This window comes from Pomacea canaliculata, linkage group LG8, assembly GCF_003073045.1.
Source record: "Pomacea canaliculata isolate SZHN2017 linkage group LG8, ASM307304v1, whole genome shotgun sequence".
Taxonomy (NCBI): Eukaryota; Metazoa; Mollusca; class Gastropoda; order Architaenioglossa; family Ampullariidae; genus Pomacea; species Pomacea canaliculata.
Window position 1 is genome coordinate 3570580 of NC_037597.1, and position 14310 is coordinate 3584889.

General features: G+C 35.8%; 3 protein-coding genes across 3 annotated transcripts; 2 read left to right on the top strand and 1 right to left on the bottom strand.

Moving 5' to 3' along the window:
• The first annotated feature begins 1161 nt into the window (after positions 1-1161).
• Positions 1162-4656, top strand: LOC112571104 (transcription initiation factor TFIID subunit 8-like). Its single transcript, XM_025249914.1, has 6 exons — positions 1162-1434; positions 1540-1638; positions 2088-2150; positions 2354-2478; positions 3058-3205; positions 3837-4656. The coding sequence occupies exons 1-6, from the start codon at positions 1296-1298 to the stop codon at positions 4142-4144; spliced, it is 882 nt and encodes a 293-aa protein (XP_025105699.1). The 5' UTR covers positions 1162-1295; the 3' UTR covers positions 4145-4656.
• Positions 4657-5206: 550 nt separating this feature from the next.
• On the bottom strand, positions 5207-12484 carry LOC112571102 (calmodulin-lysine N-methyltransferase-like). The gene is made up of 11 exons (XM_025249912.1): positions 12324-12484; positions 11913-12094; positions 11231-11292; positions 10901-10961; positions 10630-10684; positions 9826-9889; positions 9350-9404; positions 8612-8686; positions 7841-7904; positions 7511-7639; positions 5207-7096 (listed from the first exon to the last, which is right to left on the bottom strand). Exons 1-11 carry the CDS (start codon positions 12462-12464, stop codon positions 6983-6985), a joined length of 1002 nt encoding a protein of 333 aa, XP_025105697.1. The 5' UTR covers positions 12465-12484; the 3' UTR covers positions 5207-6982.
• A 145-nt stretch (positions 12485-12629) lies between these two features.
• Positions 12630-14287, top strand: LOC112571105 (transmembrane protein 223-like). The gene is made up of 2 exons (XM_025249916.1): positions 12630-13206; positions 13348-14287. Exons 1-2 carry the CDS (start codon positions 12774-12776, stop codon positions 13641-13643), a joined length of 729 nt encoding a protein of 242 aa, XP_025105701.1. The 5' UTR covers positions 12630-12773; the 3' UTR covers positions 13644-14287.
• The last annotated feature ends 23 nt before the right edge of the window (positions 14288-14310 follow it).

The window sequence follows — 14310 nt, forward strand, 5'->3', positions numbered from 1 at the left end:
CACTGGGAGAGGTCTCCATTTCTTTGGTAACTTGACCAAGTTGGTTGGTTGTGTTTTATGCTGTGCCAGCAACTAGGGCTATATCACGGCAAAACTTGACCAGGTGGCCTAGTTTCCAATCTGTTGGTACTAGCTTGCTCCCAGATCTTGTACAGGAGGGGCTGTGAAATTTTTGCTGTTGTTTCTGGGTCTGCTTTTAGTGCTTCTGGGAGTATGCCATCCGGGCCTGGTGCTTTGCCACTTTTCAAGCTTTTGATAGCTTTGATGATTTATGTCTTAGTGGGAGGGCTGGTTGACATGAAGTTGTTCAGTTGCTGGTGGTATGTCTGATAAGAATGGCGGACGAGGTTGATTCAGGATCTCTTCAAAGTGTTCCATTCAGCAGTCTCTTTATCCTGCATCATTTGTTACGGTCTTGTCATCTTTGTCTTTCGCCAGCTTGTTTGGGTTAATATTCCTGCATGATAGAGTTTGTGTTATTTCATATAGTCACTTCATATTTCCTTGCGTAGCTGCTGTCTCTGCTTCCTTTGTCAATTCATGGGTGAAGCATCTCTTGTCTTCCCTGTCAGACCTCTTCACTTTGCAGTCCCAATATTCAGCTTTGAGACCTTCCTTCTCTTGCTGGTCTTGATACTGGTTGAGCTTCTGTTTCAGTCCCTTTCTTGATTCAGTCTTTGCTCAGGTCTCTGGAGTAATCCATTCCTTGTGTTTTATCTCAGCCCCTTGCTCGATTACTATTTTTAGGGATAACTTTGAGACATTTTTGATGTGTTACTGACGCTAGACAAATACCCTGAAACCGGAAAATACTTTAACCCAACCCTTAATTCTAGCCCCCGTTTATGGTTTCTCTACCAAAACAAAACTACCCATTTCTAAAGAGCCTCATATAATTAAAAAAAAACAAACAACAACAATATAGGCCTAGTCATTGTGGTAGAATCGATTGTTTAGGTTGTTGAAGAAGCGATGGTCAGAACAAGTTAAATTTCTATTGGAGAAGATAAAGAAATACAATGAATCCTTCTCTATATATTAAATATCTACTCTGATCATTATACATAACCACTACATACAGACGCTGGCTAACCACGAATACATGTCCATGGGCTAACAAAACAATACTGTGCAAAGTAGAGTGTTCTCCCCTGTTCGTCGCTTTCGTGATCTTCACATCAAAAGAGCACTTCGTTTCAGGGGGAGAAGGCAATGCGAGATTCTCAACCGTGTTTACAATTTTCTTCTTCTTATTATTAATAATAACTTCTTCTAATTGGTAACTTGGAAAGAAGATGGCATTAGAAAGTGACGCACATGCAGCATCTCGTAGAAAGGCGCTGAAAGTGGCAGTGGCAGCTTTGTGTTCAGAAGTCGGATTTGGAATGGCCGAAGATTCTGCACTTGAGACTCTAACAGAGATGCTTCAAGCCTGTATGTATGAGAGTACATTCTTAGATATGTGACTTTCATGTATAAAATACGTTCATCCTAAGAAATTCATGAAGTTGAAAACTTGTATTATGTTTTTCTGTTTAGACATTACAGAAGTCGGTCAGAGCACAAGATCATATAGCGAGCTTGCAGGGCGAACAGAATCCATGGTTAGCGATGTTGTCATGGCACTGGTTGAGATGGGTAAGATTTCTTGTATACGATACTACTTTTAACTCAACAACTACTACCTCTTATATTCTTGCAGCTGGGCCGTATTCATGTTTACACTTCAAGTCCAGTGTATATATTTATCAGAATATAATGTAATATATTATAAAAGTTAAAAAGACTGAAAATAAGTTACTAGAAGGGGTGTTTGTGTGTTGATGTGGGAATTCTCTTACAGAGATAATTTTACAAACGATAATATGATATATATTAATTTTGGCAACTTAAACAATAAAACCAAAGGGTTTAATTAAAAGGTAGAGGGCTACAGATGATAATGGTGTTGTTTGTTCATTCCGTGTGCTTGCTTTCAATGCACCACAAATTTGAACAGTTGTCATTTTTACTTAATGTTGATAATTTTTGCAAGCTTTATCATGGAACCTTTTTAGTTTTATTTTAAATGATGTATATAATTCCAGGTCTGGATATCAGAGGTATATCAGCACATGCCAAACGAGCAAATAAAACTGTGTTCATTCCACGTGAGTGTAACATTTATGAAAACTAGTGCTAGTAAAACTTCTAGGAAAATAAATAAGGAATATTAAGTATTTGATCATTTGAATTTAGAGATTTTTGTGATATAATCTGACAGATTAGCCAGGTATAAAATAATAAAGAACATGCATTTGGCTTGTGAAAGCATTAACACAGAATATATGACAGCTTATGGACATGATTTCAGCCGCACCAAGCAGTCAAATGCCAACTCTTCGAACCTTGCAAGTGGGAGAGAAGCGGTCTCATCCTTCACACATACCAGATTATCTCCCTCCGTTCCCAGACTCTCACACTTATATCAGGACAGAAGTGAGTTTTAATAAATGCTAAAGAGTAATTGACTAATGTCTACACTAGAACTTATTTGTATTTGAAAGTTGGTAAAGAACATCACCTTAACTTAATTATTTTTCCATACTTTATGTTAATGGTAAAACAAAAATTTATGATACTTAGAAAACTGTAAAATAACTTCTTTGATTAGTGGCTGAAATATTAAATGTGATTGATTTATAAATATGAGCATGAGGGAGAACACAAGACTTGTTAACCAAACAATTTTGAGCATTATTCTTGTAAAAAAAGAACTTTTAACTCATTCAGTATGGAGGAAATCGATGCAATTGAGCTGTAACTGTAAAGAGTTACATCAGGTGTATAGGAAGAGTTAAGGACTATCACTAAGCATCTGATCTTAATAAAAGTACAGAAAAACAGTGCTAAGATATAAAAAAAAACAGATCAAAATTTATAACTCCTTTGAATTAGTCACGTCATTGTTTGTATATTAGAGATATCTCAGACATTTATCAAGTTTTGTTTTTTTAACATTCAGTATTGTGAAGGTGGTAGGTATGCTCAGAATTTTTCTTTTGTTCTTTATTACAGGCCTTTAGACAACCATTTAATGAATATCAGTTGATCAGAGAAAAAGCTGCAACCCAAAAGCGAGATGTGGAGAGAGCATTAACCAGATTTATTGCAAAGACAGGAGAGACACAGAGTCTCTTTAAAGATGACATCTCCACATTTCCATGTAAGATCTAGTAATTTTTTAAATGCTTCAGTCTCTGTTAGAAAGCATTGATCATTACAATGTAATGTACCATAATCCCTAGTTTATCGCGGGATATGTGTTCCAGAACCACCTGTGATAACCGAAAATCCACGAAATTGAAATGGTATATTTATTTATGTATTTATACACTATAATAAGGCTTTATAAACTCTCCCTATACCTTTATGCTACATAAACCTTTCCCATTTCCTTAATAACCATTCCCACACCGTTCTGCCATTGTATTGTACCTTTACAGTAAATAAAAGAACAAACACATAATATGTACTGTACTGTAGAGTAATACAGTGCCTGTAATAGAATGAAAAGCGAAAAAGTACACAACACGCCACTCTAATGAGCCAATCGTGCATGAATTTCCAAATGGCTTCCCTGTCTATTGAGTCATAAGCCTCCTCAAAATCTACAAATGTCATGTAGAGTGGTGACTGCCATTTGATGGACTGTTCAATAAATGAGAAAGGATACATGTTAAATATTACCTATTTCTTGCATTTGAGAAAGAAACAAAATATTGTGAGCTTTGCCTTTAATTTTTTTTTGTGGTGGTCATAATCACTGATGTCATCACTTGTATTTGTTCTGTAAGTGATAGCAGTCAAGTCATCACCTTTGCCCTACATTGATGCACTGCTTCCCAAAGACCAAGATCTGGATGCTCAGGAGGTGGACTTCTACCATACATCATCTGTAGCCCCAGAAACATACTCACAAGGGCAAATTTCTAACATGGACAGTGCTTCTACAGGCTCAGCCTTCCTTGGTGGATCAACAACAATCAGTGATATGTCCATCATGGATAGTACACAGGGCCTGCAATCACAAGATTCACTTGATGATACCATTGACAACCCGTACCTAAGAGCAGTTCGAGTGCCAAAGAAGACGAAGAGATGAAGTTTTAAGCTGTAATAGCTACAGCAGCTATTTGATAACTATAACTTAGACATTGAAAAGCATGTGGCTGAAGTAGCACTTATAATGGATATAAACTGACTTGCCATTGGACTTTTGAGATCAACTGTAAAATTTCTTGGAAAGTGAAAGATATTGAATGATCTGTGCTTCATTCTTTGAGAGCATATTATTCCAAGTGGCCATTGTCATATATCTGATTTGGAATGTGATGTTCTTTTGTAGACATGACTTTGCAGAAAGACAGTCTGCACATAGACTGATACTGTAAATGGGTGTACTGTCCGAATTCCACACATATGTTAGTCTGTTTTGTGAAAACATGGTAATAAGGAGTAACTATCAACATTTGTAAAAATGAAAAACTAGGTGGAATAAGATTATCACAAGGAAGGACTTTGAAAATTTTGTTGTAAACTGTTGGTGGGTAATACAGTCGAGCTTCAGTTCTGTATGTATAATACTGTAGAGAGATAAAAATATTTGAAGAAATATTCTCTGTGTAAATTACATACAGTTGGAAGAATCTGTGCTATGGTTTATGCATTATTTGAAGAGATTCTGTTTTCATTGCAGCAAGTGGCATGTGGAAATCAGTTATCTAGAAGTGCTTAGTCCTTAGAGGGTTTTTCACTGGTTCTCTTCCATTTGGTGCAGTTTGCTTCAAGTCTCAGACAACTACTCAAAATGAAATTACATGACGAATTTTGTTAACAGGTCGAGTAGTAATCTCTTTTCTGAACATACGAAAGACCGGTTAGATACATATGTGTTAGATAAGATAATAAAATGATAGGATACAATGTATGCTGCCTTTTACTAGAATTTCTGTAATGGAACATCTGCAAACCTAGATAAGATGGCCATGGCCTTTAATTAATGTTACTAATTAATAATGGAGTGTCTGCAAGCCTAGATACTATTACTATTAAATCTAGGTAGTATTTTTGGATCATGTCAGCAAAAACAAGACAGTAAAAAAAAAATGGTAAGAATATAAGACTATGCCCATGAACTGTTTTAAATGATCAGACTGGACTAAACTGATTTGGGGAGATATTTCTGTTTATTCTGCAGTCAAGCATTTTACAACCATCCATATGCATAAAGACACAATATGAAGGCTTGCAAAAATAAGCAAAATGATAACAATAAAAGATTTGTTGTAGATTGGACTCACAATATTTAGTACTTCAAGAACTTCCTAGTAACAGCAAAACTGATCTGACAAAGTAATGGTGCTCAAAAATCTTGATCGCAGCATGCCCAACATTTTATACTTTCAGGCTATCTGCGCCATGTGATTAAGGCATTTAAAAGGATATCATTATTTGCCTGTTGTATTTTCAGTTTGAGTTTATGTTTAAATCTTTGATGGCAATTGTTTTCTCAAAGTTGCGAGGTCCTTACAGGTTGTCTGATTACACAATGTTAATACAATTTTTAGTGTGCAGAAAAAAGCTGATCAGAAACCAGCATAAAAACTGTCCAAGAAACAAAGGATTTACATGAAGTTCACACTCTTTGTCACACCACATGCTTATTAGCTCTCATCTATTGCACTAGCTTAATGGAATGACTATACTGTAAAACTGGCTATAAGGACTTTCTGCAAGAAAACAACAGCAGTACAAATGCAACAAATTTCTGGAATGGTTACAATACACCTAAACTATCTATTAACGTAAATAATGTAGGAAACCTAGTACACCTTTGGAATGGTCACAAAACTGGATTGTTTATAAAGATCTATGAAATGGGAGACATCACATAAAGTTAATTTTATCACAAGCAGAAAATAACACAAGATGAAAGCTAAAACTTTGTAACATTTTTTTCAAATTAAAAACATTAGTAGTGGAATGTGTTATTAAACCTGGGTTGGCAACACTCTCTCTAATGTTCATGATCAGGACATAACCAGTTCAAAGATTCTATTGACCCATTCACTTATTCTTCTTCAGCAGAGTATGTCTTCGGAAAGGAAAACATACACATTTGTACCTGGTTTCTATATGCACATAAGCATTAATATCTGAGTGCTGGAAAAATATCTGGAAGTAAAGAAGAAAAATATTTAAAAAATTGATCATCTTATATCAGATCTTGCACTGTGAGTACAACGTTTACAACAGTGTTGTCCAACCTTTTCTCCCCAAGTCCAGACTGGACATGATATAAAATCTTGCGGGCCAAAACATAGCGGTTTTGCTGAAATCATCACGTTTAAAATAAAATTATGTTGTGTCTGGTTGAAAAGAGTAAGCCGGAAGTGGCATCCCTGGTTTACAATATCAACATTATTACATCCGTGATGAAGTCTCCTTCATGATGTAGATACGCCAAATAACCAAAATGTTACACGTTCTTAGTAACATATCCAGGAAAGGAGTGGTTATTATAGATAAAAATTGAAACTTCTTTTTTCCGAGATACCTTTAAATGTGATGCAAAAGTGGTTCCCCATCTGTAGAACACGGCATGTAAAAGGTAGAGGCACAACCCTCTCCTGCCAGCTTTCCCCCCAAAAATAAATCTGATACACATGGCTGCTAGATTGACAAATGGATTTTATCATTCACACAGGTCTGATAGAGCTTTGAATCATAGATTTGTTCTGAAACATCATGCTACAGTGCCTTCTAATCTCTAAACAGATTTGTTTCTTTTAGTAATACATTTTAAGTATATTAGTTATATATAAATATCCACTAAAAGTGTGGTTAAAGTGGAGTAGATTCTCCTGAGATTCAGGTATTGTGCGCGGGTACAGTTAAATGGATTAGATTCTGTTTGCCAGAGTGTGAAGTGTCAAGAATACTATCGAGATTCAGGTGTTGTGTCACGGCTGTCATTGGTTGGATCACCCTTTATTAGCCGAACAAAGAGTGGGAAGTGAAGATTCTCATCATAAACCTCTGAACTTGCCTGCAACTATAAAAATTAAAAAAAGTACATTAACACCACTTCCTTTTTTCATAATCTGGGAGGCAGTTTGGACTCCTTGGTTATCAGCTCAGCTAACAGAGCATGTACATTTTATTGTAAAGCACACTGAGTTTGCATTCATATGGAGAAGAAATGTGCTAAATAAATCCCATTATTATGTTATCAAGGCATTTCTTTCTTTGCTACTCTTGCATCTTCAGTCATTGCAAAGAAAAAAAAAAGGATTATATTTGTATCACTGTGTATGTATTTACCATGCATCACAGATCACATGAACTGCCTTGTCCATAAAAGTTTTTAAAATTCTGTCCTTCTAAAACATTGTATTCTTACAGAAACTTTTCCAAATAGATATTGACAAGATACCTATTAATCTATTTGATCATAAATCTACAATACCTGCTTATGCAGTCTCCATACTGTTGTATCATACACTTCAGGTTGTTCTTCATCAAAGAAGTTTTTGGCAAGGTCAGTAAACATGTAAAATGTTTTGTGTCTAGATGGAGCAAAGATCCAAGCTTCTCCCTGTTAAAAGACAGTATGAAAAATACCATTTTAACGGAAAAAAATTGTTTGTAACATCAAATACAGAAATATCAAACACGCTGTGGAATAAGGTCAAGGATTTTTAAATAAGGTTTACTGTTTGTTGATTTGAAAAAAACAGTTTTGTTATTTTGTAAACCCCATCATAGTTGTTCATACATGTTGCTACTTGCACTGTACCTTAGGTTTCAGGAGGCTGTGAAGTGTTTGAACAAGATGTTTCCTGCCTTCATCAAAAAATAAACTGCAACAAAACAGACAACTGATTAATATGCAATAATATAGGATATATTTAGCTGGCAAATTAACAATATATACTTTGTATGCATGAACATATATTTTGCAGAGAATGAAAATAATAAAATTTTGGAAAAACGATGTGCTAGTTCAGTAATCTTTTAAATACAACTTGCAAAGCTCAGGAGTGAGAATACAATAAAAGAATTGGAAAAGTGGAGGAGGGATGGATGAAATGTGCTAATGTGTATTTGAAGATAAATTACATTAAAGATTTTTTACTAAAATACTCAAAAGGAATTAGAGGAAAAGTTTAAAAACAGCAAAGACTTTAATGTTTCTAATTGAAGACAGAACCTCACTGTCTACAACATGGTGCCTGAATCTAAAATTACCCCAACCTCGGACTGTATGGAATCTTGCCTTTACTAAGTCCTCAATAACAACATACAACTGCTTCTGGAAATACAAACCATATTACTCCCTGCTGCACCTATGTTTCTGCCATCAGTTCTCTTTCACCCATTCATATATCCATGATGCCCTTGTTTTGCTCTTTAAATGTTTTAATGTTCTCATTTACACTTTACTATATCCACTTCATCACTACCTTTCTATCTACTGTTATTTTTTAACTGTATCATTAAAATCCTTGGAAGTCTGTAATGAAACACAAATTTATTAGGCAATATCTTTCAAGCACCATATTCTTACCAGTCTGCACATAAAACTATATCAAACTGCTCCTTTAAATCTTGATCAACAAGAGTTGGACCCCAGCGCAGCATTCTGAAAGGGAAGAAAAACTATAGAATAAACTGTATTCACAGAACTTAAAAAAAATGCCTTATAGATATCAAGAAGATATTTGAGTCGATGCCTGAAAGTTGGAGAAGTGGATAACCCAATGGTTAAAGCACTGGTGCCCAAACCTAAAAGCATGCCAGTTTGATACTTGTGTGGCCCAGGCCTGTCAGGAACTGGTATCTGATTCCCCAGAGGGCTGGGGAGAGGTAAGACAGTGAGAGGGAGACAAGATATCACCAACTTAGCCAAAAAAAAAAAAGACCCAAGAAATGTGTGGATTCTAACACCTTATCTCTCAACAACCTAACATTGGATGACCTTTACATGAAAATTTACAAATCACATGAAAATTAAGTAATTTAATAATAAAAAAAAAGGTTACCATAAATGATAATAATTTGAAACATCATGGAACAATTTCTTCAGAGACTATCAGAAATGATATCCTTAACCAGAAAGTCTTAAATTTTGGCATATGAAATAATACGCATACTGAAATAATAATGAAAATTATTATTGTAGACAGCTATTGTCTAAGAGTGGAAAAAGCTCTGTAGAAAAAAAGAATTAACTCTGCATTTTTAAAGTAGTAAAAGCAAACATGAATCTGTCTACACTGTGCTTCTCCATGAGTGACCATTATACCTTGCACTGAGGGAAGTGCCTCCTGTCTTGTTCTGCCCAATGATATGACGCAAGTCTGCAAAAGTTCATCAACTCTATCATGCAGACAGACAACATGATGATGCCAGCACAACATCTAGAAGACAACAATTCTTCAATTTTTTCCTTTTCTTTTTAATTTTACCATGACTAAACAACACTGAATGAACTTGCATGCATACAGCATGACAGGTTAGAAGTGGTGATTGTTAATTAATAAATTTTAATTGTGTGACCCTTTTTATTGGTGTCTGATGTTCTAAATTTATAAATGCAAATTTCTTTTCATCTGAACATGCTTTGAGATATCTTCTGCTGGAGGATATGGTGAGTAGTGATATGAAGCACACTGTGTATTCCAGTGTTGATCTCACAAAATTTAAATAAGTGCATTCATTTTAGTTCACCTGCTAAACAGTTAATCACATGCAAAATAAACTGAAAACTCCAAAACATACTTGATATGGACTGTTCATTTCCATCAGTAAGCACTACCCGACTTGCTTTGGAACAAGTAGCCACCTGTATAATTAGAGAAAACTGTAATAAATGCAATGACATTTTATGTTGTTGTATTACTATGTGCTCTTATTTTATTCCCCTCTTTCATTATACCAGTTGTTGCTGGTGATAATCTAAAATAGTTCCACAAATTATATTTCATATGACCTAAGCATATGTATCTATGCTGTCTATAAGTAAATAATATGTAAATGTAATTATCTTTCATTATACATTTGTGTAACTCAGCCTGGAAACCCCCTGGGTAACCTGCCAGTCCCAAGCTTGGATGAAGGAGGAGGGTTGGGCATGGGGCTAGCAACCCCACCCTGTAAAACAACGCATGCTACAGAAACCGCAAATACAAATACAAGCTGCAGCCCTATGCTCCAATGGGGGCGATTAGGAACAAGAAAAAGAATACATTTGTGTAGGTTATAAACCATAGCTCTTAAAAATTTCTAATAATAACTCAAACTCAAACTGTGCTCTTTCAACTGATGTCTGATGTTCTAAATTGACGAATACTAATTTGATTAACCCTTTCTTATTACTTTCTGCCAATTTAATAAATCGATTGCTAAAGTTCACAAGGCAAAGTGACAGAATGCTGTAGCCAAAGTCTAGGAGATAGAAAATGACCACCGCACTGCTGCCTTTGTAGCTTTCTTCAAAAAGCGTATCTGACTGCACATACATCCAACAAACAAGAAGAGGACAGATTCTTTTTGACTACATTATTGGCTCTTGATGGTACTTACTGCCATGCCAGCCAGACAGGTCATGCCACCACCAACTTCTATGACATTAGCATCCCTGAAACCCAATTTCAGGTTAAAAAAAGGACAAATATTTTTAAATATTACATGGTTGTCAAAAGTCTGAAAAATGCAACAATTAACATGAATGTTGTATTACATTTTGAATTAAACACTTTTGTTATCTTGCCTATGCCAGTGTATTCACACACAAGATTTTTGTCTGTTCTTGAATACTGTTATTTGATGGTTAGACTGCTACATGAACACTTACGCAAATTTGTCATGGTTCTGAAGACAGTAGTATGTCATCACTTCTTCAGATGGCCAAACGCCTGGAAAAAAAAAATAAACCACACACACATTTTAACACAAAATTACATTTTATGTGGTCATTATTTTTCCAGCTGAAGATACATCAGCAATTGATAAAACAGGCAAAAGGGTGAATAAATATTACAACACTTCATTTTGAGAGGAAAATGTCTAATATTTCCAGCAGATATATCAACAAAGTGAAGAATTCAGAAGGTATTTCCATTCCTCATCTTTACATCTGAGATAAAACTCATGCAGTTCTTTTTGATTAAATGTAAAAACTTACAAACATTTCCTGTATTGTTAAAGCCAAGCAGGTCTGAAGGCTTAATGGTTTCACTCAAATGCCTGAAACAAATTTTATGTCCCAAATAAGTACATTAATCAAGCACAATACAAAATTTAAACTGTATAATGTAAAATTTTAAATGTATACTATAAAAGACTGCAGGCTTTGTACAGCTAGTGGGATGCAGAATATTGGGCTAATAGAACTGTGGCGCCTTTCCAAACCAGCATAACACCATGTAGTATAAATGACATAATGTTTTAATACTGTAAATAGTGGTATAGCTTTCAAATAATAATAGAAAAAATCAGACAACAGAAAATGTACATCATTCTAGTGAATGCCTGGAGAAAACAAATACTGAGCACCTTCTGCAGCTTTGAGAGAAGCAGTGGAGCTAATGGTGAAGCTGTAGGAACTGCAGATTTTCTGAGCAATAACATAGCCTTTGATGAAGCTACTGGACTGACAGTGTAATGCAATGCAATAATGAAATGTGGAAGAATAAGCTGGTGATCAATTTAAATAGTAAATAAGACAGAAATTTTAACAATATTATATTAATACATGAAGAAATACTTTGTTCTTCTTACTCCTCCCTTATTAGCAGAAAAAATCCTTTTTAAAATTGAACATAAAGAACTGAGAGCAGTAAAAGACTGTGTGCTGTTTGCAGTACCTCACTATCAAGGAAAGATTTGGGAAAGAATGGCAGCTGTATTGGTACCAAGATGCATCTTCAGTCTCATTTTCACACTCTGGCGTCTTTATCTTCTGTGTTTGCAGAAGACCGTAACTCTGAAATCGTCGAACTGAGACGACCGACTGCTGAGTCTGTGATGTTCGCTGGCCATGAATTGTCTGTAAATAAGATTTCATCTTACACTTTGATACCTGTAAATGAACCAAGCGCCGACCAAATGATCATGCTATGTTAAAACCGGAAAATATATATCATAATCCTGATTTATTGTAGGATGTTATCGTATGTTGAATCTTCCAGTACGTCCTTCTCTAGCTCGATCTATCATCGCACCGGTCACATATTTTATCACCTTATCGCTTTGTGAACTTATTCATTTAGGATTACCTCAATAAGTATGTTCCATCGTTCTCTTGCAATCTGCCTTCTTTTCAGCTGTGAGGATTGCTCGTCTGTTGTGGCTTTCCGTTTGACGGCCTTCTGCATGCCCTCGGCTTGGTTTGTTGCTAGTGGCCGCGGATGCATCATTGCATGTTGCAAAAATGTCCAATACCGGAATAACGGCTATTCTCAAACCATTTGACGATATCGAGTTTGTGCACTATCTTAAAGCTATCGAGGCAATATTTACCATTCTGAATAACATATTTTATTCATAGTTTTTAACTGTTTCTTTTTTTAATGGCATAAGTGAAGTAATTTTATTTTACTTTAATCTTAATTTTTGCTAGTTCGCTTAAGCCTGGAGGTTTGGTGTGTGTGTGTTCAGAAAAGCCGTGTGTTACCTCGCATTTACTATCATCACGAACTAATATCCCTATATACGTCCGTGCTATAATGAGTCTGTTCGTTTATTTGAATATGTTTCGTTGGAGTTCCTCTAGACATTCGGCCCTGTCATCCATTTCTTCTAAATTGTGGACAAGCAGCCCGGGAATTACACGCAGTGTCCTGCACTTGAAACATTGTAAGAGCTTACAGCTTCGCTCTTCATCATCGAGTCTGAAACCTCGTCTGCCCTTTGAAATCGACACGAATGTACAGAACGATGTACTGGTGTACTCATTAAAAAGTGATCGTTTTTTTAAGATGTTGAAGTATTTTGGATGTATACAGTTTGCATTTTGGGCATACCTTGGACTGTTCTCTTTTCAAAACTTGCGAGATGCACCAGAAGATACAACAGCAATCAACTCGTCCTGGTGGCGTAGAATAGCAGCGAAAGAAAGCAAGTATAAAAATGGAATCAGCGTACTTTGCTTTGGATTGGGTAAGTGCTGATTTCTACTAAACTAATTTACATTGTACTCCGCCCTGAAATTTGCAGTGACTAGAAACCTCTTATGTTTTTGCAGTACATAGTAGAAAAGGGAAGCAGCCTCTATATCCTTGTTTTTTCTTTTGATTTCAGGATACATTATTTTATGCATCAGCATACTGTATCCAATGAGAGCAGTAAAGAAACTGTGGCTTTTGAAAGGAGGAACTGCTGTTCGGGTGGACACATATTCTGCCTTCAAACGATCACAGACATTGACAGTACCCACTAGAAATGTGAGCTGCCTTCAGTCACGGAAAGATGCAGCAGCACAAATTGCCATGAAGATAAGAGGCAAATGGTTTTTCTTTCTGTTGGATAAACGAGGAGTTTTTCACAATGCAGATCTGTTTGATTATGCAGTAGGGTTGTCAAGAAATGTGAAATAGACAAAATGGAACAAATTTGATATTGACACGTTTCACCAATGTGCCATACTAAAACTGGGAGGCGCTTCAACTTAGCATAACAAGGCCTGGAGCTAATTGTAAATTAAGAAAATAAATCACCTGGTTCAACCGGGGTAGTTTATTAATGATACATGGCTCCCCTTTGTTCAATCTGCTCAGCACTGCTTTTTGACCAACTATCAGATCTTGCACTTGTACATTTGATACCCCTGTTCAAATACCTTCTTCCTATAACTCGCCTGTTTGTCAACGCTCTCAATACCATACAAGCAACTGCCATAAACAGTCGCGAAGGAACTCAATAAAACATCTTAGGATAATGGGTCTCATTTATGAGTTGTCATTGAAAACAAATCCTTCCAAAGCAATATGTCATCAATTTTACCTTCTTGTAATGTACAACACTTCAACAAGAGCAGATTCCTTTGTATTATTCATTCCACCCCTTTCCTACTTTCAGCACCTTTCACTCTGCGACCCTATGATTGAGTGGAAGCGAACAGTACCCTGATTCTCATTTCCATAATTCACCCTTCCCTTTAAAAGGCAAAAGAGAGATAGTGTTCGTTAATATCTGCCTTGTTTGCTATTGCCAATTAAAAATGTTTGCAGGGAGTGCAAAACCTTTGTTTCGAGTAAAATCTCA

What these genes read in the sequence shown, in the direction of transcription:
- LOC112571104 (XM_025249914.1), top strand. Translation starts at nt 1,296, where the DNA reads ATGGCATTAGAAAGTGACGCACATGCAGCATCTCGTAGAAAGGCGCTG. An exon ending in AACAGAGATGCTTCAAGCCT is followed by an intron (nt 1,435 to 1,539) that starts GTATGTATGAGA and finishes TTTTCTGTTTAG; the next exon opens with ACATTACAGAAGTCGGTCAG. An exon ending in CATGGCACTGGTTGAGATGG is followed by an intron (nt 1,639 to 2,087) that starts GTAAGATTTCTT and finishes ATATAATTCCAG; the next exon opens with GTCTGGATATCAGAGGTATA.
- LOC112571102 (XM_025249912.1), bottom strand. Translation starts at nt 12,464, where the DNA reads ATGATGCATCCGCGGCCACTAGCAACAAACCAAGCCGAGGGCATGCAG. An exon ending in CAGAACCATGACAAATTTGC is followed by an intron (nt 10,685 to 10,900) that starts GTAAGTGTTCAT and finishes ATTGGGTTTCAG; the next exon opens with GGATGCTAATGTCATAGAAG. An exon ending in GGCACTTCCCTCAGTGCAAG is followed by an intron (nt 8,687 to 9,349) that starts GTATAATGGTCA and finishes CTTCCCTTTCAG; the next exon opens with AATGCTGCGCTGGGGTCCAA.
- LOC112571105 (XM_025249916.1), top strand. Translation starts at nt 12,774, where the DNA reads ATGAGTCTGTTCGTTTATTTGAATATGTTTCGTTGGAGTTCCTCTAGA. An exon ending in CGTACTTTGCTTTGGATTGG is followed by an intron (nt 13,207 to 13,347) that starts GTAAGTGCTGAT and finishes TTTTGATTTCAG; the next exon opens with GATACATTATTTTATGCATC.